This window comes from Camarhynchus parvulus, chromosome 4 (assembly GCF_901933205.1).
Source record: "Camarhynchus parvulus chromosome 4, STF_HiC, whole genome shotgun sequence".
NCBI lineage: Eukaryota > Metazoa > Chordata > Aves > Passeriformes > Thraupidae > Camarhynchus > Camarhynchus parvulus.
The window spans coordinates 13,116,714-13,141,169 of record NC_044574.1 but is presented as its reverse complement, the minus strand read 5'-3'; the positions used below and the strand labels follow the sequence as shown (position 1 = coordinate 13,141,169).

The window sequence follows — 24,456 nt, the reverse complement described above, 5'->3', positions numbered from 1 at the left end:
TTTAACTGCAGAGGATGGATAACTATGGGTAGGCTAACAGATAGAATTGATGGAGGAGGTCAGCCCTCTTCAAAAATGTGTTGTGTCTTTTATTTAAACAGTCAATAGCAATCTGGCCAGTTTAAGAAGTATCTAGTGTCTGCTGGACTCGGAGGTGCTACTTTGTGGTCAGCTAGTAATGGAATACTTGAAATTTTCTTTAATTCTCCTCTATTGGAGATCTGGGCCTTCAATGTACTCACTAGGTGTGCTGTGTATTTAACGAAATTCTGCATTTTTCCACTATGAGGAGCAGTTTTCCTGTTCACAAACCCCAGTGTAGCCACAGCTAATGCTGTGCAACCCCACTGCCTGCAGCTGGACCCCCAGGCAGGCCCAGGCTGTAGCTGGGATGTGCCACAGCAGCTGGAGCAGGCAGGGACACTCCAGGCACACTTCTGCTGCCAGTTAGAACTGGTGTAATTTATTTGAACCCCATGGTGGTGGTTTTGGTTTAAAATCCCTAAATGGGATGCAATCCCAATTGAAATGGGAATAATTCTGATCTTTAGTGTCCTTACCCACCCCAAGTGTTTAATTTGTAGTTGTGGTTAAAAATAGAAGAGATAATTTTTCAATATTCAGCTCCGGAGAGAGACTCCTCATGTCTTGGGTTCTGAATTCTGAATAAGAAAAAGAGAACCACTCATACTGTCTCTAGGTGTTTGAGTAAAATCTTCTTCACATGGGCCCCCAACCTCCCATTAACATAGCACCAAGACTCATTTTGATCTGCAAGAGTGATTCCTTCAGAGCCACTGCCCTGAGGAGCTGAGAGCAAAGAGGTTTATTCGCTTCCTCTGGCATGTTTGGAATTATAGAGACCTTTGCATGGATAAGATTGATGGATGTCTCACGGAGGATTTTGTTGGTAACTTAATTTAAAGAATTTTCCTTCACCTGGGGATCACTCTGATAAATTTTATTGCAGGAGAAAACAGTTTGGTACACTGATATTTGACATTTTATTCCCATAGCAACTTCCCTCAGAGAGCCTTCCAGTTCAGTTATTAATGAGGTTATTTTCATAGAAACTCTGAGGGAGGTGAATATTCCCACTTTCCAGCTGAAAAAGATGCTTCATAGTCCATTATGTGTATCCTGATCTCACAGGGAAGTCTATTACAGTAAAGTGAAATTTAGATTTTCTATATTGTAGCAATATATTTTCTCAAGGAGGATCTTTTCTGCTGCTTATACCTGTCAACCTGTTTCTCTTTGCAATGATTTCAGAGATTGTTTTTGTCAGCTCATCCATAAGAGAACAACATGGTCGATCAGAATCTCTCTTTTCTCAACAGAAGGGTGCTTTGTTTTATCCCTTAACAGGGGTCTCACATTTTATGTTGGAGCAGGTCCTGAAACTTTTCTCCTTAGTTTCAATGTCTTTTGAAAGAGCTATGAAAAGCATGGAGACTCTCAGAGGCTTCCCTGCTGTTCACTGGCTGTGATAAGGGCCAGGACATCCATCCAGCTGTTCCTTGGTGACTTCTGATGGTTCCAGTGGTGCAGCTAAGTTAACAGCTTTTCTGCACCAAATCTCTGTCCTGTCACAAAACAGAACTGTTTTGATGGCAACAAAAAGAGATCTTTAATTGAAACTTCCACTGATCTAAAAAATAATTCACTGACTTGTGGGTTTATAATGGTAAAATTTTGTAAATTGCTGGTTATAACAGGATACATGGATGAGAAGTTCCAATTACTTTCCACTGAGCCAAATGAGTCAATGAAAAGAAACCTTTCTACTGGAAAATAGGTTACCTGAATGCTATATGCTAACAGAACATAGAAGCAGCCAAAACAGCTCTGTTACGACAAACTAACCTCTGGTTATACTGAAGATTTGACACTGCCTGAGTAAATCCTGCTTGTTTCTGTGTGACAGTGAGGTCAGGGCTGTGGACTCTGTTGGCCAATGCATCAAACCTTATTACAATCTAATAATTCCAGTTATTCATGTCACTTAGCTTCAGTGCCAGCCTAAATAGAGAGAGAATCATGTCTTTTCATAGAGTCATAGAATGGTGTGGCCATTTTCACATGGCCATCTCCAATGACCAGTCACACTGCATCCTGTGCACAAGAAGTGAACATACCTGCCATGCTGCGTGCTGCTTTTAACTACTAGCCAATCTTTTCTGACTTCAGAAAAGTGTTAACCAGGCTCTGGTCATTCCCCGACATCAATATCAGTTGTTTAGCAAAGGTGAGGATTGTTACCTTGTTTCAGTCCATCCAGAGGAACATCTGACCTCTCATGACATTTTTCACAGCCCTGAGTTATACATCAATATGCAAAATCCCCTGATCAGCTGCTACAGGCTTTTCACAACAATCTAGTGCTATTTGCTCTTTGTTGAAAAAGAGTCATAGATTTGGTACTCCAAATTCCTTTTGCTTTTCTGTTAAATCTAATAGTAAAAGCCTATGTATTTGAAGTCCAATTGTTTTGGCGTTTTTTTTTAGCTCAATTTATGGATGTTTAACCAGACATGATAACAGAAGATAATGAGATGTTGAAAAGGTCTGCTTTAAAATTATGCTGCTGAAGGATTACAGCAAACTGACCCACACAATCAAGATCATCTGGGCTGACAGCCTATCACAAACATTCAAATTCTCATTCTCAGTCCATGGTATCACATTGTCAGACTGATCAGATCAGTGACCCTCCACCTCCATGGGTATGGAAGTAATACTAAAAGAGTGTTATTAGTGGTTGCCCTGCAAAGGGTCAGCTCTGCACAGATCTCTCTTCTCAGTCACAGTCTGAGTCTTTCCCACTTTGTGCCTTCACTATGTGCTGGTTCTATTCCTTTCTGAACTTGCCTTTCAATTGATGACATCCTGGGACAGGAATTATTATAAATGTAATTGACTTCTTACAGTGTTATCCTCCATTCATGCTTGCCACTGTTGTATTTTGTCTCTTTTTCCATTTAAGCTGTCCCAGCTGCTGCTGGTTTAAATCTGAATTATTTGTCAAGGGAGCTTCACCTTGGTAATTGCCTGTACCATTAGTCATCATCAGGATTTCTGAAGATCTTGCATCATCCCAAAAAATAAAAAGACAACTAAAACACATCATTGCCTGTGCTAATTTTTTGCAGCTGACATCATCAGTGGTGACGTTACAGACAGTCATTCTTTCCTGTTTTGTACTGCACTGCCAATGAGGACATGCTATGAATTTAAGCTTGATTCCTACTAGATTGTCCAGATGACTTTTTGCCATGATAACACATATTCCATGTTCCTTATATCTTCTGCCAAGCTCTGACAGCAATATTTGACCTTCTTTTTGTTGTTGTTTATTAATAGGAAACAATTTAAAATTCATTAATTATTAACTTTGCCTTCAAATAATAGCAATTGAATTTTATGTTAGCTTAAATTTTTCTGGCATAGAAAGTCTACTACCATTCTTACTTATTTTCAGAAAATTAATTTGTTGCCTTCCTGGAATTGCCATCAAAGTCAAAAGGCATGCTCAGCAGATAGTTTTAAATTTGTCTTTATTGCCTGTGCTCACTTACACGTGAGGAAGAATGCAAAGATTGGTATCAGAGATCAGAGTTTGATCTCTACTTTGATATAAAGCAATTCCTGTCAAAGTAAAATACACAAATTCTATACTGATAAGCATTATAACTTCCCTGTGGAGGTGACCATGTCATTTCACTGCCCTTGCAGCCAGACTTGGAACCAAAGCAGCATCACAGGTGTGTCACAGGGTGTCACAATCAGCTTAATCTAGTCCAAACACCCATCCTGCCATCAAAAGGGATGTGCTTGTGCTCTCCTCTGTTCCTGCAGACATGGTGTGTCTCTGACTGCCTCATTTTCTTGTCAGTTTTACAAAGAACAAGTCTTTTCCTGGATGATCATAGCTTCACATGAAAAGGTTCATTGGACTGTAAGAGATCTTTGGTGTGGTGTAGGGCCCAAAGCATATGTTTCTCATGGTGGGAAATATAAATATTTTCTACTTCCTCTCATTATTAGGCTGTATGAAAACAAAAATCTTTCCTGTGAAAAGCCAAAAGCAAATAGGAGAATTTCTTCAAATGTTCTCATTTCAGAAAAAAAATCAAAAATGCACTCACGCTAAATGGACACAGACAGCAGTAATAGTGAAGCAGAAATCATCATGAGTCAATACTCAGAAATTTTTCATTTCAGCTGAGATCAGTTAAGACCTTTTGATTTTGTAGTTCTTTCTATTCCTTCTCCAATAAAAAAGATGAAAAATGGAATCAAGGCACAAAGCAAAATGATGAGAAAGACTGCAAAACTAGGTAACTTTCTGTTTGCTTTCATTGGAGCTGAAATCACTCCTAGGAACAGAACTTTCATATTGCTTTGTATCCTTCAGACTGAGATTATTTATTTATAATAATAGTTTTTTCCCTCACCTCCTCCTGGATTTGCTCACACAAACCATCACAGGCAAGAATTGGCTTTTCATTTTCTCTGTTTTTCCCCCCAGCCATCTGAGAGTATTGCTGTATGCCTCTGAAACAGAATAACCTGTCTGGAGATAGAGGCAGCACATTAAAATCTCCAATGAGGAATTGTTATGGTAAAAATTTGGACTAGTTTTAAACAGGCATAAAGATAAAAAAACTAACTTTATTTTTTAATCCAATGCTCCCAAGAAACACCATGGGTAAGAGATGCAGACACAAGAGCTCTTCTCATCAGTACAACTAATCTTTGCCAGTAAACACCTATTTGTGCTCAATCCTTCAGAAAAAAACAGCAAATTTCATCCTATCTGTGCTAAAATTCTTGGGGAGCAATGCAGCAGCTAAACATCCCCACACCTTCCACAGAACAAGAAACTTTTGTTTTTCCACAGGATAACAATCACAGCAGCCCCATGAGTCACTGGTGCTGCTGGTGAAGCCTTTACTGGGCTACCATGGGGCAACCTCTCAGTGGACTTCAGGCAAAATCTGATTTTTGTGTTCTTAGACCAAAACCTATCAATGCAGGATGACCCCTTCGTGGTGAATAATGTGCTCTGACTCCATGATTTCAGAAGGCTGAAGAAATGCTTTATTAGCCATGTTATATTACACAGATACTGTACCAGAACTGTACTAAAGAGACGCTGAAGAAAACCCTGTGACTGTCTGGGGACAGCCACGACCCAGCTCTGACCCAACTGGCCAATCAACCCAAACAAGCCTCACCTTTGGTAAACAATCCCCATAACACATTCCACATGTGCCAAACAACAGCAGCAGCAAGCAGAGATAAGAATTGTTTTCTCTTCTGCCTCTGTGCTGCCTTCCCCAGGAAAAATCCTGGGAGAGAGAATTATGTCTCTCCCTGTTCAGACAATGTGAATACCACAAAATCCTACTGCAGTTTACAGCTGTAGGACTCTGTCCTGGCTTCAGTGGCTGGCAGACAAATCCCTCCCAGTGGCTCACAGAAGCTGACACCCACATCCCTAAAAGCATCAGATGTCTTTTCTTGATATTTGGTTTGGTGATAGACCTCCAGTTTCCCAGGCAAGGTCTGGAGATTGTGGGAGGGCACTCAGGAATTTCAGTTTAAACTTCAGAGAAAAAGATGCAACAATTTGCAGTCTGTTCTACTTGTCCAAGGAGCAAACGTTGTTTTACAGGCTTCAGGTAGCTGCCTGATAGGTTTTTTCAGAATAGATGTATTTAATGGCAGTATCGTTTTAATTTGGCTTCTTGGCTTATTTAATAAGCAGCTCTGGAAAGAAATTTTCATTTGATCCTGGGTTCAAACAGATTCTTGTTTACCAAGGAGCCACAGTTTCCTTGTGAATGCAAAATCTCTTTTTTTTTTTTTGCAGCTTTTATAGAATAGCATTAGAAATACAATTATGTTCTTTTACAGAATTAAAAAGGAAGAAGAGTTTTGAGAATCAGTCCTTAGATCTTTTTTACTTGCAATTTGGCTACTTTCAAATGCTAATTTACTTTAGAATTTCAATTTTACTTCTGGTTGTGGCAACACATGCCTGTTCTGAAACAGTGCAAATTATTAGCTGATTCACCAAATTCTTCCAGTCTGTTTTTATAGCATTTTGAAAAATGAAAGGCTCTTTTAGTTCTTTCCAGTATTCATTTTAACTAACACATTCAGAAAATTTCCCAGGCATTTAGGGAAAACCCCACTCATTTTAATGATGTGATGTGAGGTGGATTTCACTAATTACAGTGTAGAACCCCATGATGCTGGCACTGCTTTGGATGAACAAACCATGCATGGTCTAAATATTCTGTGAATGCCATCAAATGTGTACTAAATTGCATGTGAAGTACTGCCTTGTAGGAGGACTGACATAAGGAAATCAGAATGTCTGTAGTGCATCACAGCAGATGTTCTCTAGCCCACTCTTTTATCTATGGTATCAGCTATTTATTTATAGAATACAGAAATAAGAGAGGTATAAATAAAATTACATTGCTGCTTTTCCAACACCCTGGTACTGAGATTTTTCTCCCCATTTTAATAAGGGAAAAGGTTACTTCCCCTATGTCTTGTTTGAAATGTGACATAGATGGAAGATAAGAAGAACTCTGTCACCCTGTTTTCTTTCTTCTTTTGAAACTGACTCTTCCTGTGAAAAGAATTTTAATGGATAATTGAACTTGTTGCCAAATTAAAATGCTGTTACTTTCCCAGATAAAAATTAAGCCTTATGCTGGGAAAACAGAAGTGGTTTTGAAAGTTTGTATGGAATTCAAGTTTACCTTTTCAGTTCTCCATCTGGCCCAGTTCAAAGCTGGACTACATTTCTGTGATGTGACACTTCTTCAAAGGGATTGGGACCTGATCCTTGTACCCCTTGTGCAGATCCAGCCCCTGCTCACAGTCCCACAGCCCAGCACCACCAGCCCAGGGGGGCAAAGCCCAGGCCATGCACAGGAGGGCTCTGACAGGGAGATGCAGTCCAGCCTCAGATCCCAGCCTGCAGGTGCCTTCACAAGGAAGCAAAATACAGAAATGAACTGTTGTGAAAAAGCCACTTTCATTTCAGAGCTCTTGGCTGATCCAAAGTCTTTTGCCAGTACAGAAATGTTTCACTTCCACTGAAGAAAGCAAAGTATGCAAACATGATCAGACTGAAATGCATTGTACAGTTCAAAATAAAATTAGCTGAATTCTAAATAAAATTTGGTTTGCATACAAAGATCTAAAATTCTTTCTAATTGCAAATAAATCCTGAATAATTATAAAAACATATGAACATAATTCGTTTATATTGAGACTAAAACACTTATTAATCATGAAGAATTGAGATGCAATTTAAATACAAAGGCCCTAAATATGATTGGAAACATCATGATTCATCATTAGTGAGATAAAACCTGCTCTGAAGCTTCTTTTTTATTTATATCTCTATCTAACTAGTAAGTTTCCCAGTCAAATAATGTACAGCAGTGCTCTATTTTACTCAGAAACCTGTGGAGCTATGCAGATTTGTACTCTTCATTCACTTCAAAGGCATGGTTGGCTTTATCATTCTGTCAGCAGAAATTCATTTCTTCCTTAATTTAAGCAGAGTTTTTCTTCACTAATGCACTTACCATGAGCAGAGCATGATGGAATGTGACTCCTTATGACTGCCCAAACCATTTTATGATCCTTGATTTAATTTTTAGGCTCTGTTCATGTTTCTCCTATCTATGTCCGTTCAAGCAGGGGATTTTATTAGTAGTATTGAATATATATGTCTGTGTATACTTGGTTACTCATCCTATGTGTTTTGTGTGGAAGGACAGCAACAATTTTAACAAGATCTGATAGCTGCTAAGACCCACTGAGGTTCTGTCAGCATAGCCTGTGGCTCTCCCTGGAAAAGGCTGGAGCATCTGAAAAGTAGACAGACATGGAAAGAGGAGTGCAGAACTAGTTTGAAATCCTAACAGCAGAGCTGTCCAATGAGTCTCAGGTCAAACCATACAGGCCAAATCTGGAAGGAAATTTGGTTTAGTTATTATTCTGTTTTCCTGACTCCCAGAAACAGGAAGCATTAAACCACCCCAAAAGAGACCTGCAAGACAGGGGTTAGACTTAAATAAAAATCTGTTTTCTTGGCTAATGGCCACATCCTATCTCCTTGTTTCTGTTTTCCCTTGAGATCAGTGAGAATAAATCTCAATGTGTTGAAAAGCTCATTGTGTTAAAAATATGGCTTTACTGTACACCTCCTAATGCCTTAGTGCTCATGTCTGATTTTGGCTACTCCCAGACAGTCCAAATAAATCAGTGGGACTGAACCAGGGAAGAAGAGTCTGAATTTAGCTTATCAAGTTCTTCCAGAAAGGCCCCTGCTTCATTTTTCATTCTGCAAAGCATGTGCATGCCAGTGCTTTGGCCACATTCAGTTGGATATTTTCTCCAGGAGAAAGAAAGTTATTTCAGGTAATGGTTATTGAGTGTATTTGGATTAATCACATATACATACAATAAATAGTCCTCAGCTGTAGTGAGAAAACAGATGTCAGCTCTACTTAGAATCCACCCAATATTCATATTGCCTCTTTAGCTAAATGTAATTTACACTTGAACAGATATTGTACATAAGAATATTTTGAACAGTAAAACTGCAAGTGAAAGGGAAAAAAAATCTTACATTCCTTTGTAAGATCATAAATCAAAGACATGATACATAATGGTGTGTTGCTGATGTAATTTCTTTGGGTTTTTTTGGTTCAACTAAATATAGTATTTGTGAATAATGCAGCAGAGGTGAATGCATATTCACCTTCATATGTTAAAACTTCATATGTAACAGCTTCATTGTTTTAGCATATATATCATTATGTATATAGTGCTGATTAAAAACATAATAGACATTTCCACTAAAACTATCCAGTGTTTTTGCAGTGTGGTTATAAAAAAACAAGTCTGTGATGTGAATATTTTCTCCAAAGTATCCTTAGGGAGCAGTGAAGAAAGAAATAAGTTTTATCTTTCACTAGAAAGTTTGATACCAAACATCTGCTCCACCAGGGCTTGTGCAGTTTGGAGAGCTTGCATGAGAAGGTGTGGTGTGAAGTGGAAGCTGGGCTCTGTTCTCAGCTCTGCCATGACCTCACGTGTGGGGTTTGAATCAATCTTCTGATCTCTGTACCTCTGCTTCCACAGTGGCGTAGACTCCTCACACTTTAAAAATGACTGTCAGTGTTCATGGTGCTTTTATGAAGCACTATTACCTGAATTGGCTTTTACTACTCCTAATTACTCGTGTGTCTGAGCTCTAAGGTGCTTTCCATGTCTAATTTTACAGCTGCCTGGAGATGATTCATTTTTCTACAGACAGCAGCAGAAGATATTGGAGCACTCACCTAAGGTCACATGAGAAGACTGTGGCAGCAGAGATGCTCCTGTGTATAACTCAGTCACAAACCACAGCTCCATGCTTCTAGATATTCCTGAGAGTTTTTGAGTACACTAATATATTTGACCAAGTATCTAAAATGGTTAGGACCACATTTTTTTGCTTTTCATGGCAAGCAGGATGAAACCTTGTGCATCCTGTTGCCATCATCTGGCTCTTATTTGTTCAAGATCAAATTACAGGAAAATGCTCTACATGGGGCTAATTTGAAAATATCTGATATTCTAATCCAAGTAAGGTATGCTTGCACTAATAGTCATTAATAGAGAGTTGAATTTGAGCAAAAGGATGAATTGAAGGTTTATTTGAGTATGACCAAATGGAAAGAAACAAAATAAAGTATTTATATGTATATATGCAACACATTGCTGAAATTAACAGGCATCCATTGCTCTAACACAATAACATGACACAGGTGTCATAAATGCTGATCTATTTTCTCTCTTAATTAGCAAAATATCTGGTTTATTCTGTATTCCTTAGTTTTGAATTAATGGTGACATTTTAATGGATGAAGGTGGGAGATGAGGGAGGGGAAATTATAATACTTGATTTTTCCAAACTGATGGAAAATCAAAAAAACTGGAAATAAACTTTCTTGTAGTGCTGTTAATAAGTTGAACTGTGGGTTTTCTTGCATGAAAAATTACCTGAAGACAATACAAACAAATTTTGTTTTCTGAAAATAGTTCATGTTTTTATACTCAAATTCTGTGACAACATGTAAGACCTCCAAACTAAGGTGTGGTAAGAAAATGAAAGCGCTCAAAAAGTTGGGAAATATTCTTTTTCTCTGTAAAAGAAAGTATTCTCTTGAGAATTGAAGTATTTTCTCTTGAGTAAAGAAAGCTATTTTCAAAAGAGTAATAGTCATATTACAGACACTGGAGAAAATGTCCTTCTGCCAGCCATACCGTTATCTCAGTGGGGCTTTGCACTAGAAAAATGCCATTAGCTGCAACACCAGGCACCACAAGAACATGACATGCCTTGTTTTGGAGGACAAGAATTTAATACTCCTGATGTCCTTGTTGCACAGAGGAAATGGCAGCGTTTGAACTTGATGATATTTTCAACATTGGAAAATGACAGAGGTCATGATGAGGTGTAATTCTGCTCAGAGTAAGTGGTGATATTTTGGCATTGAATTTTCACCTGAAAAGACACAAAAAGCACATACAGAACATGAAAAAAAAATTGAGATGAACAAAATTAGCCCAAAATTTTGAGAGTGTGAGATTAAAAGCATCTGAGGAAAGCACCTGAGGTGTATAGCTAATGTAGTACCAAGGCGGCAGTGAACTCAGCTCAACCCTTCACTGTTATCAGGGAGGTGCTGCTCAGTCCTAGATGGGAATGTTGCTTGAAGCACTTCAGTTTTACTCAGTGAATTTGAATTTTGGTATTAGTTGAATTTTGGTATTAGTCTCAGCTGCAAGGTAGCCCACTTTTTATTCTCTCCTAATATTCCAAAGGAGGAACTTCCTCAGTTTGTGAATCTGCAATGTTGGGAGTATGTTTGAATGATCAAAAGAGACTGAATTGTCTCCCTTCAGTGAATTATCCCTTTCCAGAGAGCCACAGTGGCTGCAAGCCTTGCTCATTTTAGATGCAGGCTCAGGCATGTTTACATATTTCCTCAGTCATTTAAAATTGACTTTATTTTCTCTTGCAAAAAATGCATTACAATAATTGTACCTTAATTTAAATAAGGCTCATGGGACTGTTAGCTATAGAAAAAAATTGTTTTTTTCTTAATGAAGATATGAAAATCTAACATCTCACTTTCTTTTCAAGCTAAACATAGAAATTAAGAAAATTTGATCAATTGTTGCATCTATGATTTTTAACCACTTATTTAGCTTACTAGTAATCCATGTTCCACTGCCTCATTTAATAATTTCATTTGTATGGAAGTCCAATTTACAAATAACCTAATTAAAAAATTAAGTTGTTCTAGTCAGTCAGAGCAATAAACACAGGAAAGATGGAAGTGCAGAGAGATAGAAGTTATATGGACAATAAAAAATGTCCTTTACATGGCTACATATAAATGCTTAATCTTAGTTTTACAAAAACAAAATCATTCTTCAAACTAATGTATTTCAAAACATGTCAGATTTCAGAATATAATATAGTCAAGTATTACTGAAATGTGGCTTGACTCAAATTGAGATAATTACAGACTGATTCTACAATTTCTCACTTGTTTTGGCAACTGGACTCAGCTGACTGACTGCAAGGTAAAGAACAAATTCAAAATAAGCTTTTTTTTAAGGAACATGCATGTTAAATCCTTAGCAAAATAAGCAGAAACACGAGAGAGTTTGAAAACAGAGGAGCGACACAAAAACCACCAGCATGCTGTGCTGAATTTTTGGATTATTTTTCCCATCAAAGAAATTAATGAGATTAACATGCTGTTTAGGATATTTTCTACACTGGGTTGAATTCCTACCTAAATTAAGGGTCATCTTAGACAGCCCAGTCATGCATTTGGGAGAGATGACTGGTGGGAACAGGATTTAAATGGATGTAAATTCATGTGGAAGGGAGTTTTGCAGAACTGACTATCGTGTTCATCGGACCAGTACTGGCCAGCAAGAACTACAAGTGATTTTACACTGTAAAATCTCTCAGCAGAGACCCCAGCTGCAGGTTGCTGACAGACAATCCTGCTTCTCAAACATCTGGGCAGCCCTTATTCTCACAGGATTCAGCTCAAAATTTTTTTCCCAATTTTCAGTTTCCAAGCAGGTTATAAATCCTTTCCAAGGTTATGCATTTTTACTTCAGTATCTAAATTCTAAAGCTGCTTTATTCACCATCTTTGTTTCCTGCAGAACAGAGTCTGCTGCTCTCAGCCCTGGGCTTGATTTGTCTCCAGCAATTACCAGGAAGGTGGTTGCTATGCTGCACTAATGAAAGGAGCAACCATGTTTCCTTGAAGGCAGTAAAAGCAAGCACAAATAAACAAATTCTTTGTGGTGTTAATAGTGTAAATGAGATGATATTGCAACAGAGAAAGTAAGATACTAACCCATTTTAGAGGTTTGATAGCTATCAACCTTTCAACTTTCTATGCAGAGCTTAGCTTGAGATGGATAACTTTTTTTGGCAAACATTTATATTATGAGTTTCATAGAATTTTCTCCATCTGGATGTGTCACATTTTTGTTGTGTTTGTTCTTGTTGCCACATTTTTGGGTGGACATGGCCCAGGTTGCCCAGAGAGGCTGTGGCTGCCCCATCCCTGGAGAGCTCAAGGCTGGGTTGGATGGGGCTTTGAGAAACTGGTCTTGGGGAAAGTGGCCCTGCCCATGGCAGGAGGGTTGGAATGAGATAATCTTTAAGGTCCCTTCCAACCCAAACCATTGTATGGTTCTATGATTTTTCCAGTGGTGGTCTGTCTCCACAATTTCGCTAGTTACTGTTACATCAATGACAGGTGCATAGATGAAGGTCCATGGCCAAAGCCAAGAACATTAATTTTAATTAAAAAAAAAAATCCTGTTATGTTGCAGTGAACCTTGTCATCTCTGGTTCACTGAAATTAGCTCTAAGTGTAATTTTTTCTGAGAAGTGACGGCAAAAACTGTATCACACATTGTAGTGTTTGTATTTCAGTGACTTTGCATCAATTTTGTTCAGGATGCTGGAATTTTTTTAAAAACACCAGCTATACCAATGAAGATTTGAAGGTCATGCTGCGCTTAAATTCATGTAACACCAATAAAAATGGCATTTCTGAGAAATGAAATCTCATTCACCCTACCAGCAAAGCACTTCAATGTCTAGAGCAGGCTGTGCTTTTTCCTGAAGTGCAAATAAATCCATTCCACTTCCAACCTAAAATGCAATCTCTCAAAACAAACTTATGCTAAAATTATGAAATAGTCTTACAATATTAGCATTATGTATTGCATTAAGGTGGAAAACTATGGTGATCATACTACCTCATCATGGGACAAGCTTCCATCACTGTAACAAAATACAGGAATTATCCTGAACAGCGATAATGTAAAAATACTAACCATATGTTACTACCTATCTGTAGGTAGAGGGTGTTACTTACTTGAATTATTCAGTGTCCTTTTAACAGATCTCAATATTTCAGGAAAATGTTGAGCAGTTTTTGCTACTGGCTGCAAAATGCTAACTTTTGTCTTGTTACTTGGTTAGGACAGAGATATATTTATTTTTGGAAATACTGGGCACTGAAGACATTGGTCCAAGATGAATTGGGCAAGAAAATGAATGCAGCATATTTTAAATCAAACTTCTTCTTTGCTAGCTATTAAGTATATTTGGTGTTTTAAGAGGAAAAATGGAATACCACATTGCAAAAGACATTAGTTGGACACACTGTAATTTCTTTTCTTACCTGATTTCTGATTCTGACTTAGCACACTACAAACTATTTTCCTTTTCTTCTCTCCTTTATTTTGCAGTTAACTTTGACCACTTTCAAATATTGCGGGCTATTGGGAAAGGGAGTTTTGGAAAGGTAAGAATCAACTTATTTTTAGCAGTTAAATGTCTAATAGGGAATGCCTTTGTGTTTTTCTGGCTTGATTATGGTAAAAAACCCCCATAGATTTTCTAGCCTTTTCCTTCTTAAAGACATCTGACCATCAGCATGAACTGTCTCTTCATTCAATTATTTCTATTATAATCTATTCACTAAAATTAATTGAGCCAAAGTTATTATAATAATTAATTATCCCAAATGGAGATTAGCAGAATTTAGAAATCTGTCCTGGAAACAAAAATCAACAAAAAGGTAGGAGCAGACTACTTCTTTAGACAGTCCACCAAAGTGATCTTGTTCTCAACTCTCTGAGCTTATTTGTGTCTTTAAAAAAATTGCAGTATTTTAAAGGTACTTTACATAGAATAAATCCTCTTGGCACTGTGTAAACTGACATACAATATAATTATGATCATTGAGTAAATGTTTGTTCAATTCAACAGGATTTTTCTGAAACAGAGAAGATTAATGGTTTGTTTACACTTGAGTAGACAACATTTCTTTCCTATAAATAGGGATTATAACAAGGTTTTAAATTTATAATACAAAGCCACATAGCCACAAATAATGCAAATACAAAGCCACAAAGTCAGAGAAAATACTATTTAAAAAATATTAGAAACTATTTCTCACAAGAAGAGAGCTGAAGGTGAAATATAAGTGACACTTATCAGGTGACTGATGGAACAACAGCTGTCTAGATCTGGATTTCAGAGATTCCTGAGTATATGCCAGCTCAGTGCTGGTGAGGCACTTCTGTAGCCATGCACTAAGAACACACAAAGGATTTTGCTGGTTCTTGGCCTCCATGCAGAACAATAACTTTAATTTTAGAGAGGCCAGAAATACTTCTTGCAGAACAGCATGGTCCCTCATGGCACAGTCCTTGCTCAATCCAGTTTTCAACAGAAACTGTCTTTGAGGTCAATAGGAGTATGTCCTGCTTGGGCAAAAAGGTACTTAAAAATCCCTTAAAATCAGGGCAGCAGAGATCTGTGATTGTTTATTATCACAATACAGAGGTAGAATACCAAGTCAAACTAAACGAAGGTCCAAGAGCACAAGTTATGCACAGGAAAAAAATATTAAAGACATATATGAATCATGTTGACCCTCCCAAAGGAAAAGCTACTTAGATCAGAATTCAGCATTTTTAGTTTCTAATTGCCTACTTCTGAGTTCACTTGGCAAATTTTTAATATACAAATAAAACTTGTTTCATCAGAATTTCTAACCTGCCCTCTTCCAATGTACTTGGAATCACTAGTAACTGGAATATGCTAAGCATAACTAGTGTAAAGGTCTTCAACAAACAAACAAACAATTTCCTGGTATTTACAAAGTCCAAAGCATAAGCAAAGAGCTACCTTCACCTGCTTGGCAAAGCAAGGTCACTGAAGCCAGAAAGGCTCCTTTCAATGTAGTGCCCTGCATCTTGCTTGGGTACCACTGATCCCTGCCCTGTCTGTGCCTCTTTGGGATTGCAGCAGACAATACACCAGGTCTGTGCCAGGTCTGTCTGTTGTCACTCCATTACAAGAGTTCTATTGTCATTACATTGTAAGGGTTCCACATTGCCAGAGTTTTGTGTCTTCTTGACGTCTCTTGTAGGCAGCTCCTCTAGGTACTGACTCTTCCTTGTCCTCACAGCAGCCAACTAACTCCAGTTCCCCTCAACCAACCACTCCACTCTTTTATAACACTCTTATTGGCTACAGCTGTGGCCTGTTAAAATCAGGCCAGTTCCCAATCTCTAATAATTGGCTCAGCTGCAACTCCTTAATGGGGTAAGATTGCTTACTATACTACCTTTATTTTTCATATTGTATCCCCCTACATCTGTCTGCACAGATAAAACCCCAGGCAGGTCTGCATGTGCCCGGCAGTGTGGGAACTGCTCCATGAGTGGCCGCACACGTTCTGCCACAGCTTGCCCATCACTTGGCTTGAGCAAAAGAACAGCCAGCTCACACAGAAGCTGTGGCTGAGATGGTCCTAGCAGGCTCAGACCTCACCTCCTTCATCTGTCCCTGAACAAGGGGCAACCTGAGCTCTCAAAGGACACCTTTGGAATGACCCTGTTTGTTTCCAGCATGCTTGTGGTTTCTCTTGTCTCCACAAGGCTTTCCTACCCTCCGCAAAACTACTATGGTGTATCTTTTCCTGAAAAATATTCAACAGTGCCTAGGAGACAGCACCTGCTGTTAAGGTGTCCCTAAGAAGGATTGGGTACAGAGGCAGCAGCTGAAAGCATGTGGTTGCTTCTCAGAAAAGACAAGAACTTGAGATACAAAGTATTTGGTACCAAATGGCCTTGGAGTTCCTGCGACAGCAAATGTTGTGACTGTGGCTTGAAAATGCCAAAGGCGAGGCAGGGAGCTGATGTCTGAAGGCAGCCGTGGGGACAGATCCCAGGTGCTGAGGCAGGCAGCCCCAGTGGAGCAGCTGAGGTGCTGAGCATCACCTTGAGCTCTGTGCATGAGAGAGAGCTGAGCAGCACAGGGGCTCTGCCATACCAGATACTCCTGCAGCAATATCCTGGACAGGTTGCTGTGGCAACCAGAGTAATTTAAGAAATATTGAGAGAGAGAGACACAGAGATATTGTACCAAGAGCAATAAAATAAAAAAATAGAGCATGTCTTAAAACATCCTATTTCTCTCAGAAAACAGAAAAGGCCACAGAGGAGCCATAAAGGAAGCAGGCAGTTTAAGAAAGCGTGGCACTGAACATGGTGTTATACACTGCAAGATGCTGGAGCACAGCAGACCCCGAGCAGTAAACACCCTGCAATAGAGATTAACAGTCTTGCATCCTTTTTTGACATTTTCTGCTGCCAGGTACTTCCAGAAGGACAATAATAGGAAAAGTTGCCAGGAATGAGGCTTCTAAATGAACAATAAAGGCAAGACTGACTCACAGAGGCAGACATTTGAAATGGCGACAGATTTACCATGTTGTGCTTTTGGCTATGTTATAATAGGTCATTTTAAAATGGGCTTCTTTCTTTTCCTTGCCCATGGAAGGAAAAACAAGGTGATTTGTCAGAAGCCTGTACTCATCTGGGAAAAAGAAACCTGTTACACCAAGAGACTTTCCTGTTGCATTTGACAACTGCAAAATAAGGATTCAAGTGTAGAGGGAACTCATACTTTAAACATGTTCTCTCTCATGCAACTCCATTTTCACCAATACAGATTCCCCAAAGTGAGGGAAAACTCATATAAACCTGAACCTTATAAACAAGAACCATACTGATATAAACCTGTAAAAAAATTAGATATTTCTAGAAATATCATAGGAACATTCACCAGTTTCCTGAGTGCAGTGGAGAAGAATGGATCAAAATCAACCAAGCCTTCATAAAGCAGGCTTGTTTTATTTTCCTGTATGATGTGAAAGGGTGAGGACTCCTTTGCAAGGGCAGAGACAGTAGAAACAGGGACATATGATATGTTAGAAGTGCTGTCTCCTGCTTAATCTGGCTATTTTTTCAAATATTGTTATATGTAGAGCTATTACTCTTCTCAAACAAAATATTGCAAATAATTATATATTTGAAGATCATCCAATAAGTACAAAACCAACAAGGATTGAAATACAAGAATTCTCATTGTCCTTTACTGCAACAATAACCACATAATTGCAGGGTTACCGCTGCACAATAATTTGTATTCAGGTGTAACAACTAGTTCTCAGAGATATTATAGTACCAATTTTCTCTGGCTTCTCTGTTCGTGGGAGCAGTTATATTAAACAATCTAACATCCTTAAATTGAATGCAAATTATAATTTCAAGGTACAAACTCTCTCCTGTTTGTCTAAGATGCTAAGATTCTCCCATTTGTCTAAGAGACACAAGACTTAGTTCTATTAATTTGCTCGAATAAAACAGTGACTTCCTGTGATGAAGTAGAATTGAAATTACAGTGGTGTAAACCAGATGGGAGCCCAGAATCATGTCTGCACTGATTGAGGGTACTTTAGTAAACAGTATGCAAAATACTTCAGAAAAAAATATGCTTCTACCCTAAAAGCAACATAACACACAACTGCAGAATATTAATATTGTTTGACAGTATTATGACCTGGTTTTTAGCTTGAGTTAATATGAAAGGATACTAGGCAGATGCTTTGGCTGCTCCAGATGTCATGCTTTGCTCAGGGGAATCTGGGAATGAATCTCCCTATTTAAAGGAAACCCCCTGGCAGCCTAAAGACATCCGTTCTCCAGCCTCTTTGAGTAAATCTTGCCAGCCCTGCTTGTAGGCTAAAACTATGAGAACCAATTTTTCAGAGCACATGGGTAGGACAGACAAGGGAGCAATATTTCAGGCAGATGCTCAACAGCAGGTTCATCAATTCCCATCTGGAGTTTATCTGATTTCTGTCTTGCAGCCCTCTGTGTGGGGTGAGTGCTTCTGCCCATGCAGTGCCGCAGCCCCTCTGCTGGGCTGGGGCTCCTCATGGCAGCCAAAGCTGTCCCATCTCATCCACTGTGAGATGTAAAATATCATACAGCAGCATGGGTGAGTGAGCACCCCAGCTGCCAGCTCTCCACCCAGCAGTGGCCTCAGGCAGAGGTTCTTCTGGCTGTGGGTTTGCCTCTCTCCTTTCTTATCACCTGTTGTGAAACCACATCTTGTGAGTCTGAGAGGTCTAAGTACTCCTGTGCTAAATTTAGACCAAAATTGACACTAAGTGCACCTTGTTCTTTCCACACCATGCACATAGCAGCTGTAAGTCTCTTCTAGTGGGAAACAGGAAAAATCTGTGTTTTGCAGCAAGTCTGATATTTCAGCCATCACTGTCTTTTCTCTGGGAAGAACTTTGTTGAAGCTACCCATGGTTGCTCTCTGCCAACACAGCATTATGCAGCTTCCTTCAGCAATCTTCTCTGTTTTTTGCATGTGAAATCAGAGGAAATCCAAGAAGGTAGTTTAGAAGTGGGCCACAGCACTTGTTGCTCTTGAAAAATGAAGCTTAGCCCTGCAGCCATAATCTATTGGCTTCCTTCCCCAGATTCTGAGGGAAAGTGGCCCCAAGTCACTCTCCAGTCAAATTTCTTCTAACCTGATAGGTTTTAAGGCAGTTCACTGTTACCTTCTACCAGAAATAACAAAAGACACCACCCTGTGATAACAACTAAGATACATTTAAAAAAGCCCTTTAAAAAGGGAATATTTTCACAAGAGATTTTTAAAAATAGCACTATACCATTCCAGAGAAAATTAAGGGGGTTCATAATGCCTGCCTTTAAACATGTGCCACACAGATGCCTATATCCAAACCGGTAATCTACAGCCTCTTTATTAGATGTGGGATCTCAGCACATCCCTCTGGATGTCCAGAGTTGCCGAAGACCCCTCCGGGAGGCTCGGAGACCCTGGCATGGTGCCCGGAACACCTGGTGGCTTGTTTTTGATCCCTCTAGCGAATTGCCAGCTTGGTATGGGGATTTGAAAGTCACACGAGTTTGAATGGTGCAATAACAGGGTGTTCACAGGGTGAAAATATAGGCTTTAAGATTTTTCGTATAGGGGTTATGGGAACAAGAAGGAGGAAACAGGGCGTGTCTCGTCCTTCTTCTTTCTTCTTCTTGTTCTCCATTTTCTGCTGTGATATTGGCACTTGGGGATTGGTTTAGAGTAGAAGTGCACTGTCTGACATAGGCGATAGGTATTGGGAATTAAAAGTAAATATGATATACGTAGTTTGTAGTGTAAAAGACGACACCGCCTTGGGAGCGGGGGAGAGTGCTTGCAGCTGCCGTGCTGAGCGGACCTCAGCTGGGCAGAGAGAAAAATTTGTAGATAAGAAATAATAAACAACCTGAAGACTGAACATTGAAGAGTCCAGACTCATTCTTCAGAGCGTGGGCTGCCGCAGAACCACCCCACACATCTCGGGGCAGAGAACAAAACAGCCGACCTGAGAATTAGAGGGAAACCATTCCAGGTACAGAGATGGTCCCCTGTACCTCTTTAGATCCATACCTTATGGAGATGGCTCTGTCCTTCTCTACTGACTATGAAGCTGGATAGTTGTTGAGTTCAGAACACATATTTGCTCTGAATCATCACACTGTCTGGCCTTTGGTAAATGATATTCACAGAAAAATGGAAAGAGTGTAAGTGTGACAGGCTTCCATACTGATACATGTAAATAAGGCATTTCTGCACAGACTTACATCATAATGAGTCATCACAGGATTTTTTTGTTGAGGTTCCAGAGCACCTGTTTATCCCTATTTTAAATTGCTCCTTTGGAACAACAAAAAAAAAAAAAACCAGCTTAAACATTTCCCATTAAGACTGCACATGTGAGAAGGGCTCAAGGGCTTTTCCTTTCTTTCTTGCTTTAGTGGAAAGTTTCAGTCCATTCTCCTGCTCAGGAGAAGAGCTGACAGCCAGCAGGTAGAAGTGCCAGGGAGGATCTCCAATACAATCCAGTGCTGTCATAGAAATGTCAGGCATTTTTTTACAATAACATCAACATGGATGCAGGTTGTGTTTCCTGATTTTTAGTAGGAAGTAGCTTCATTATATTCATTAAAATCCTATTGATTTTGTAACCATGTTAAAGGATTTGCGTAGGTACACATCGCTAGAAAATGTTTACTATCATTCTGCTCTGAAGCTCTGTGTTAGGCAAGCTTCTACCAACAACAGAAGGTCTGTTTCAGCTGTGCTGAACACCCTTGTCTTTGCTGCCAGGTAAGAGAGCTGACTGCCTTCTGGAGTCCCAACAGCATTGCAAAACTCGTTTACATTGCCTATTTTGGTGCTGCATATGATCTTGGTTTGCCACATTGGTCAAACCTCTAATTCTCAAACCCATTCTCTCAGCAGTGTGTCTAGTCAATCCTTCAACAGGGAGGCTTTTAATGTAATGGACTAGGAGGCTTCTGCAAATACCTAACTCTTGGCCAAGTTTTACTTGAAAATCATGATGCAAACTGATGTACATGGCTGAATTTCTGGACTTATGTTCTGAGCTAAAATCCCCAAATGTTGCACTTTATAATGTGACTTGCTAAATTGAACTCTCCACATATTCTAAGACAGGATGTGAGGATTTGTCCCTGAAAATTCTGCTTGTGCTTTTGAAGGACCTGTGGGAGGTTGAAAAACTCATTTTCATCCCCACTTTTTCCACTCTGTTTCAGCTTGATCCCACTTGCTACTTTTTCTTCCTCCAAAAGGCCAAAGACAATTCCCCATTGTTCCACAGCCAGGATTCTTTCCATATAAATGTGAACATTTAGTTTTCTTAAAAGCATCAACAATTTTCAGATCTTTCATAACAGTCCAAGGTGAAAACTGAAATAAAACTTCAGTACTCACCATTGTGCAACAATTAATGGGCTCAAAACAAAATGTTACCATCCCTGTTTTCCTTAATAGCAGAACATCTCCTGATACTAGGAAAGGTAATTAGAAACACTGCTTAATCATGCCTTATCATTATAGGTTAAAGGTACTCTATTAACTCCTCTATTTGGAGTAGATTTGTGCTCAAGGACACACTTTATGAAAATAGAATTTCAGAGAAATAAATATGTTTTGACTTTACCGGCCCTGTTCCTCCCAGTTTCAGCTGTGGGAAGTTGCCTTAGTTACTCCTGATTGTTCCTAAATATTGGGTGCATAAGTTCCTTAAACTCAGACACAAAGGATTTCTTTTTGACTGCCACTGTGTTTTAATCTCATCTCTTATCATGAGTTTATGAGTGTATAGTATAATTTTTTGTGTGTAAAATATGGGAGCATGTATGCATATGTATTTAAATATACAAATAAAAAAATAATGCCCACACCAAGTGAATCCAGAATACCCTTGAACTTAGACACTGCAGACCTGGGATACCTAAACCAGATGCTTCCAGTACATTCAGAACAATTGTGTATTTCTCTGTTGCCAAAAATTGTACTTAACCTGATGCTTGGTTGTGGTGCTTGGGCCAGTCTCCAGCTCCATTCTCAAGGTAAAATACCATGACAAAAAGAAATCCAGAATTCCTATGGAAGTTCTCTTGACTAAGATTTTCTTCATGGATTTACATTATTTGGTCTTTGTCAAAAAAAAAGATAAAGTAAAAGCGTAGACATTTACTGCCAGAGACTAAATCATTGTAATGGTCTCTTGTGAATTCAGAAATATTATGATGAATACCTGTATAAAAATTCTTTTCCTTTCAACAGTAATTAAGGGAGAATAATTCTGACATTTAGATGAAATATTGAGCCTTGGGAACACAGGCAAGGTTTATGATGCAATAATCAAGATGTGAGTATTGACTTGTGGGAATCAGGACAATGACTGAGCATTTTCCTAGGCAGGAGGCAGTAATTTCTCTGAATAATTAAATAGCCTGTGATTTTAGCCATTGCAGCATATTACTCTCAGCTTTACCATGTAAGTACTGAAAGTTTGGTATTTTTTCTGGGTCCCCATTTCCTCTTATACAGGGTTGGGTTGGGTTTTTGTTAATTTTTTATTACAATCTATTACAAAGAATCCTGAAGAGCTGTGAAGTGAACTTACTGGATGTGTTACTCAGTTGTAATATCCAGATCTGAATTATTGAAATATCATTAAAGACTTCTTTTTTCCAAAGTCACGATGGAATTCACTATCTCAAAGTGTCAAAATTTTTCTTTTACTTTGCTGCCAATTAGGTGTGCATTGTACAGAAGAGAGACACCAAGAAAATGTATGCCATGAAGTATATGAATAAACAGAAATGCATTGAGAGAGATGAAGTCCGCAATGTTTTCCGGGAGCTGCAGATAATGCAAGGCCTGGAACATCCCTTCCTGGTCAATCTGTGGTAAGAAAATCATTAAAATGCTTTCATGGAGCTCTCATTTTCTCCTTGTTGCTGAATCAGTTCAGAATATGGAAGGCTGGAAAGCTGAAAAGAACAAAGGGTTTTTGGTGATTTCCTTTGCTAAAGGTATTAGGTTTCACAGGGAGTTTTATTTTTCATTAATATTTTTAAGGTGTCTTTTTTATTTGGAATATTTAAACACCATATTCATCTGTTCATTTCTGCTTTGGTTTCTCACTCCAAATTGTTACAACACTGTGTTGAAATGTGTTGTCCTGTCGCATTTGTTTTTGACAATACCTGGACTAAACCTCTCTAATAAAGCTGTGGAATATATCAAATACAACCATTATTTTCTTTTTTAAAGTTGATTCAGAGAAAATTCAAAACTCAATTACTTTCTAAATATTACTGTCACAGGACAACAGAAAAGTGCCTTTTTGTCACCTAGAATTTCCCTTATCTTCTCCGTGCTAGACACTGAATCTTTTGGTCACACATGATTGTGAGAAAATGCTGCTCAAGCAATAACTAGCTTCAACTACACCAGCAGCTTAAAATATTTGCTGGCTCTTATGTAGTGTGATAATATTTGCTGGCTTCTGTAGTGATAGTGGTAATGGGATGCAGAGTTTTCCTCATCTAATTACCTGTATAATTCAGAAAATGAAAAGGTGGAGGGGACATAAACCATTACAATATGAAAATTATTCAGTCTGTGAATAGCTTGATTGGCTGCAGATGGTTACATTGCACACTGATCTTGTGTTTTGTGAGTTTTAGCTATGTTACTTGAGGTCACTGCCCAACTACAGTGTTCTGCCCATCCCTTAGCTCACTCCTGGTGCCAGGTTAGCATCTTTCGTAAATTAAAAGCCAAATTGTGTTCTGTCTTGAGTGAACACTGCTTTAGTATAATTGCACTCTGATACAAAGCATTTGAGCCCAAAATTGACTCCAAATTAGGTCCAAAAGGACCTAATTATATACATACATATGTGCTCTTCACTTGATATGAATGATCTGAGCTAATCTAATACCCTGTTGAAGGCTTTAAAAAAATACATCATTGTGACTGCAATACAAAACTTTCCCAGTACTTTTTCCAAGGTACCAGCAAGCTGTAGTCTTGGGATTTCTTTACCAAAGATATGGTATATACATATCTGTGCTTAAGAGCCTGTGGAGTTTTCTGTTATGTATTTATCTACCTTTTTTGAAATCCCACAAACTTTTGTTCTGTATCAGGAGGTGTGGAAGTTTCCACTGTGTAACTAGACACTGCACAGAAGCAGTCATAGGTTAATGTGATCTGAGAGATAAACATAGCAGTGCTGAAAGACTGAAGATCAAATATTTACTGTGAAACAAAAAGAATGCTAGATTCCCATTACTGAGTACTACTCAGATGATAAATATTCTTTCACATTTTTTTTTCATTCCAAAGATTAAACTTGAAATAAGCAATACCTTAAAATGCACTGGGCATTATGATGCCTTTTATCCTTCCTACTTCTAAGATACCATTACAGGACATCAAGATTCAAATGTGATACTATATGTGTGTATGAGAAATGCAGAAAATGAAAGAGAAATAGAGTACTCTAGAGTTACAAAACATTTCAGGCAAACAGGACACTATTCAAGATGCTTCAG

The 24,456-nt window shown here is 38.7% G+C and overlaps 1 protein-coding gene across 1 annotated transcript in view; it reads left to right on the top strand.

The window, feature by feature from the left end:
- Positions 1-24,456, top strand: part of STK32B (serine/threonine kinase 32B) — a 163,153-nt gene that overhangs the window by 14,933 nt on the left and 123,764 nt on the right. Inside the window, exons 2-3 of the mRNA XM_030947996.1 lie at positions 13,888-13,943; positions 22,649-22,800. Of these exons, the coding sequence (XP_030803856.1) occupies positions 22,682-22,800 (119 nt within the window). The 5' untranslated portion in view covers positions 13,888-13,943; positions 22,649-22,681. The remainder of the gene's footprint in view (positions 1-13,887; positions 13,944-22,648; positions 22,801-24,456) is intronic.